Source organism: Marmota flaviventris, chromosome 10 (assembly GCF_047511675.1).
Source record: "Marmota flaviventris isolate mMarFla1 chromosome 10, mMarFla1.hap1, whole genome shotgun sequence".
Lineage (NCBI taxonomy): Eukaryota > Metazoa > Chordata > Mammalia > Rodentia > Sciuridae > Marmota > Marmota flaviventris.
In genome coordinates this window covers 37,222,253-37,228,372 of record NC_092507.1, presented here as the reverse complement: position 1 = coordinate 37,228,372, position 6,120 = coordinate 37,222,253, and the positions used below count along the sequence as shown (strand labels likewise).

At 56.2% G+C, this 6,120-nt stretch overlaps 1 protein-coding gene across 1 annotated transcript in view; it reads left to right on the top strand.

The window, feature by feature from the left end:
- Positions 1 to 1,135: 1,135 nt before the first annotated feature.
- Trabd2b (TraB domain containing 2B) overlaps positions 1,136 to 6,120 on the top strand; it is a 212,254-nt gene continuing 207,269 nt past the window's right edge. The window contains exons 1-2 of the mRNA XM_027937730.1: positions 1,136 to 1,237; positions 3,242 to 3,802. Of these exons, the coding sequence (XP_027793531.1) occupies positions 1,136 to 1,237; positions 3,242 to 3,802 (663 nt within the window). The remainder of the gene's footprint in view (positions 1,238 to 3,241; positions 3,803 to 6,120) is intronic.

Sequence of the window (6,120 nt, the reverse complement as noted above, 5' to 3'; positions counted from 1 at the left end):
CAACTGCTGCCCCTCTGGCCGTCCACTCCCGCCAGAATCAGCGAACACGTTGGGAGAGACTGGCCCATGTCCCATCCACAAATTTGTAGCCACTCTCCTACTGGGTCTGTGTCCACCACTGAGCTTGCGAGGTTGGCCAAACAGGACCTCGGCCCGGGCGCCCTCTGGCGGCGGCGCACGGAAGCTCCGGCCCGGCAGGGAGATGGCAAGGGGAAGGAGGAGGGAGGAGGGAGGAGGAGGCGCGGGCTGGGGAGGAGAGGAAAAAGTTTCGCTGGGAAGTTTGGAAAGTTGGGAAGTGGCTGCTGCGGGCTTCGCCTCCCTCCGCGCGTGTGTGAGGGAGCGAGCGCGGCAGCGAGAGGGGAGCTAGCGAGCGCCTGCCATGCCCATCAGACCCCGCCTCGCCGCGCACGGGCGCAGAGCTCGCCCCGACTCCTTGCGGCCCGGCCCGGCCCGGCTCGGCCCGGCGCTGCCCCGGCCCCCCGCCCCCCGCGCCGGGTCCTCCCCTCCCCCCGCCCGGCGGCCCCAGCCCCCCGCCCGGCCCGTCTCCGCGCCGCTCTCCCGCCCTCCTCTCTCCCTCCCTCCCGGCCGCGGAGCAGCATGGCGGAGCCCGGGCAGCGGCCGCGCGGCCGCCCGCCGCCCCTCTGAGCCGGGCTTGGGGCAGCGGGCGCCCCAGACCCGACCCCCGCCCTGCCGCGCCCTCCGCCGCACTTGTCCCACTGCGCGCCCCCTGGAGCGCCGCGCACCCCTGGGACCTTTGCGTTCTCCGGGTGCCCAGCATAACCCGAGAGCCTTGCGCACCCCGGGATTCGGTACTGCCCCGGAACCCTGCGTGCCCCTGGACCCCTACGCAGCTCGGGGACCCCCGCGCGCCCTCAGAACCCCCGGGCTCGGCCAACAGGGCTGCGCGCCCTAGTGAGGGGGGCCCCGCCCCAGAGGGTCCCCCTCTTCCAACAGTCGGAGCCCCGCCCCAGAGGGACCCCCAGGTCTGATAGGGACATCCAGCCACGCCCCAGAGGGCTTCCAGCATCCCGCGTCTGGAGCCCCGCGCTCCAGAGGCTCCTCAGTGCCCAGCTGGGGGCTCTCCGCCCTGCTCAGGGGGTGCTGCCTAGGAGGGTTCCCCGCGGGCCCCGGCAGGATGCACGCCGCCCTAGCGGGTCCGCTGCTCGCCGCCCTCCTCACCACCGTTCGCGCCCGCCCGCAGCCCCCGGACGGAGGACAGTGCCGGCCGCCAGGATCGGTGAGCGAGCGCCTGCCCCGCCACTCTCCCGCCCGCCCGGGCACTCCAGCCTTTGGGGCGACTGTTTGAGTCCTGCCTTCCTCACCCATCTCAGCCAGCTCGCTCTACCTCTGCCCGCTGGGCGCAGTCTTGGGCGCCCTTCCTGGCTTTTGCCTGTCCTGGCTCTAGCTCCGAACCCAGCCGGAGCTGAGATGGGGCGCTCCCTCTCTCCCATTCCTTCTCTACTCCCTGACACTCTCGGGCTCTCCTCTAGACTTTAGGTCCTGTTTGGACGTTTCCTCTCCGTGTGCCGCCCCCCCCCCCCCCCCCGGACTCTCTTTTTTTCTGACTTTTATTCTGGCCTTATCCTTCCTTATTCTTGCTGCCCATTTCTGACTGTCTTCTCAGATTCCTTCCAAACCCCTTCGCGCTTACATTCACACACTCTGTGCCTCTTCCCCGGCTTCCGTCCCTCTCCCTGCCCTCCTATTCTAACCTAAGGCAAACTTTCTCCTGGTACTGGATCCTACTTCTCTCTTCCTCTGCAGTCCAGGCCCCAGCACCTACTGTCCCAAGTGCCTCAGTTTGGCGAAAAGGGGGAAGAGTCCAGAGGAGAGGAAAAGTAAATGCCAGGACACGCTGGCCTAATATTTCTTTGGGGGGTGGAAAAAGTTACTGGTTCTCCTAACTTTCTTTCCAAAATGAAGAATCTCTTGATTTTCTTTAAGGGTTAATTAATTCATTGGCAGTAACCCTGAATTGGAGGCCAGGAGATCAAGAAATTGTGTTGTATGGTCTTCCTTCACTGCCCTGTTAGCAGGGAATTCATTGACCTTGGGCAAGGTGCACCTCCAACAGACTGACTTGTACAGAAACAGGGAGCACATTAGCTGGCTGGGCACTCCGTCTATTTCCAGTAAGCTGGGATTTACAATTTTTGCTTATTAGTAAAGTAAGGTTCTATTCCTCTACCTGCCCAACACATACTTTTCATTTGTGCCAGATCATTCAGCACTTCAGGGATTTTTTCTGGATGGAAGAATGGCGTTGCCTGAGAGAAAATGATAGTCCCCTTTACATTCCCATGCCCACTGACCCTAATCTGAATCTGGAGAACTGGCCCTGGTCTGTGTGCCCCTGCACACACACACAACCCTAATGGGAGCTTAGGTCATAGAAGATGACAGAATTGGGGATAAAGACCAGGTATACATTTTTGATGCAGGAGCCTGGAAAGCATCCAGAATGTGTACATTTCTTGGGATTAATTCTATGGAATCCTCTCTTCTCAAACCAGAAATTGAGACTTGACTTGGCTTTGCGAGGTTTTAAAGCACTTTCTCATCTATGGTCTCAGCTATTGGAGCAAAGTAGCTAACACCCCAGACCTGCCCTCCAAGAAGAAAACTGTATCCACCCTGGTGAATGGGAAGTAGCTGTTGAAATAGGTGTGCTATTTTTAATAGGTGTTCTGCTTTCAAAATGCTCTTGGCATAAGTCTTCTAATGGTTGGATTTAAAAGTTATATGACTTCCTCCCTTCTTGCCAGAGCAGGACTCTTGGTCCCCCTCTCCCCACCTTCCACATGAAACACCAGGAAGGTTTGCCTTGGCCCAGTATGAATGTTCTCAGGTGGTGTGGCAGTGCTTGGCTCTCACAGTGAAAGCTGGTCATAATGAGAGCTTCCCTTCATTGCGCACTTCCTCTGTGCCAGGCACTGCTCAGAGGACGTCATTACATATATTGTATCTTTCAATCCTCCCAACAGCCCCTGCTCTCACTCCCATTTTACAGATGAGGAACTGAGTCTGTGGGAAGAGAAATGATTCGCTCCAGATCATGCATCTAAGATAGGGCAAAGCCGGGATTCCAGTATGGGTCTTTCCGCTTCCAAAGCTCTTGCTCTTTGCCACAGCCCAAGTGAGTCTTTGCCTTCTGTCCCACCTCCCCTCCCACTCCTCTGTGCCAAGCCTGGCTCTCCTCTGCTGCCTTCAGCCTCACTGCCTCTCCTCTCCTCTCCTGCAGCAGAGGGACCTGAATTCTTTCCTGTGGACTATTCGGCGTCACCCCCCAGCCTACCTGTTTGGCACCATCCATGTCCCCTACACCCGCGTTTGGGATTTCATCCCTGACAACTCCAAGGCGGCCTTCCAGGCCAGTGCCCGCGTCTACTTCGAGCTGGACCTGACAGACCCCTATACTATCTCTGCACTGGCCAGCTGCCAGCTGTTGCCGCACGGAGAGAACCTGCAGGATGTGCTGCCCCGAGAGCTCTACTGGCGCCTGAAGCGCCACCTGGACTATGTGAAGCTGATGATGCCATCATGGATGACTCCTGCTCAGCGGGGCAAGGGGCTCTACGCGGACTACCTGTTCAACGCCATTGCAGGCAACTGGGAGCGCAAGAGGCCTGTGTGGGTGATGCTCATGGTGAACTCTCTCACGGAGACGGACGTGCGCTCTCGTGGTGTGCCCGTGCTGGACCTCTACCTGGCCCAGCAGGCCGAGAAGATGAAGAAGAGCACAGGGGCTGTGGAGCGGGTGGAGGAGCAGTGCCATCCACTCAATGGGCTCAACTTCTCCCAGGTAGGCACGCTCACTAGCTTGGAGCTGGCAGCCAGAGCCAGGTCTTTCCCCTAAGGAAGAGCTTCTTTCTGGCTCTGGGGCTGCTTTGGTGGGATGAGGAAAGGGTGCATGCCAGAGTTTGGGGTAAGAGAGTGTTTGCTTGTATTTCAGGGTTACCTGTTGGGGATATCCACTTCGTACTTGCTGTGCTTGCCTGAGCAGAAAGAATTTCCCTGGGAGCATCAGAGTGATGGAAAACAAAAAGAGGGGGTTGCCAGTTTGTGTCAGGCTTTGCCAAAGCCATGGTGTCTGGAGAGCAAGAGGCTGTTGTGAGGCTCTTGTGTGGACAAATACCTGGAGCGGTGGTGTTGTACAGAGGAGGACATGGTGCCTGGGCTGGGCTGGCAGGGGACGTGTCCTGGACCTGCCCTTTACAAGCACTGGTTTGCTGTTTCAGATTAAGCACTACAGAATTTCCTGGGCCTTTACTAAACTCTGAGACTGCTTCCTTAAGACTGGGAGAAAGTCAGCAAAGAGACTTTGGGGGTTAATAATTTCAGAGACATGTGTTTGCTTAAAGGTTGACAGTTCTGATTTCTGAACCTCATGAGTGGGGGCAGAGAAAAGGGAGGGGCTTAACAGGTTTAAAGTCTCTGACTGCCAGAGACCTGAGCCAGCAAAATGTCATTAAAGGCCTTCTCTATGGGCAGAGGTCACTCGCAACTCACTGGCCCCAAACTCAACTCTGAGGCCCTGGGAACAATGAGTTCACATCTGTGCCCTGAGAAAGGGGCTGTCGTTCCCAGGATGGGGACTCCTAGGCTGGTGGCTCCTGCAAGGAGGCCTCAAGAGGGGGTTCAGGCCAAAGTCCCCAGAGCGGTGAGGCCCTGAAAGGTGCATGCTCCTCATTAAGGAGACAGCACCATAAGATGATGGGACCAGGAACGATCTACCACTGGGATCAGACCTGCCCGCTGATCCTCAGATGTTGCAAGCTCTTCACCAGGGAAACCATGGCAGAAACCGATCCCCCTTTCCGAGATCTCTGGCCTTTGTTTTTCCAGGGGAAATGCAATATTGTCCCCAGGGAGGTAAGAAGCCAGATTGATTTGCCGGCCAAATGAAAGGCGGGTTTGTCGGTTCTCCTGCTGGCTCTCCCATAATTGTGGAGTCCTTACCCAGAGGGGCCCGGTGGCAGGAATATTGGGGCAGTTAGTCACGCCCCGCAGGGTTCTGACTACGCCTGACTCCTTCTCCACGGGGGAAAATCCTGCGTATTCTCTGGCCCAGTGTTGATTCCTCTGAACATAGCGGCTCTCTCCCTCTGAAGTGACTTTTCCCTTGCCAGCCTCGGGAGCTGATATTATCTGTGTTGGGGCCCCCCAGCGCTCACCGCCCATCTCATTTTGGAGGCAGGTTTGTGGGGGGCCTCTCTGCTCAGAGGCCTCATGTCTGGCCTTATATCTTTTTTAGGCTGGGGAGGCGGGGGATCCACCATCATTCTCAACACCCTCTTTGTACCAACCACAGAGGAATCCAGCGAGGGCTGAGGGGAGCCCTCCAGTGCTCTGCTTAAACAGCCCCTGGCTTTAATCTGTCTCTCTTAAAACAACAAAACTATCTTTTCTTTGGGGTCTGGAAATGCTGCTGTACAACCAAATGACGGCTCTGCTAGGTTGAAAACATTTGCTGGGAAGTGTGTAAGGTTATGTTTTAGGAAAAGTTCCTGAGAGCCATTCATCGGCCGGCAAGGAGCCCGCTGACAGTCTCCAAAGCCCATGTTTGAAGATCAAACAGACTCCAATTTCTATTTCAAAAACGTACCCATCCCATCTCCAGCCTAGGCCGGCTCTTCAAATTGTTCTGGGGGTCCAGCCTCTCACTAGGGCTGCAGAAAGCAAGTTCCAAACAAAAGAAACCAGGTCTCCTCTTGGCTCCCTAATCTACACACCCTTCACCACCTGCCAGAGTGCCTGACTGGCCAATTTGTTCTGTTATCAGTTTGGACCGAGGTGATGAAATCTCTCCTCCAACCCCTTGGGCAGACGTGGGCTAACTGGAAAAGGTGGGATTAAGAACCTGGGCAGATGGGGTCATTAAGGATCCCCAAACTCAAAGTTAGAAATGCAACAGCCTACTCAGTAAAATTGCATGCGTGCATGCACAGTTTGATATGAACATCTGTGATGCATTATTGTACCGAAATATCTGTTAAGTGCATCAGATTTTTATTTTTTCTTTCCTCGAAGCATTACTGTTATTGCAAAATATTTGGTTTTGGGGGGGCAGTGAGAGAGGAAGGCTAGAAAAAGGCTTAAAAGAGTCACTTTCTGTTAAGG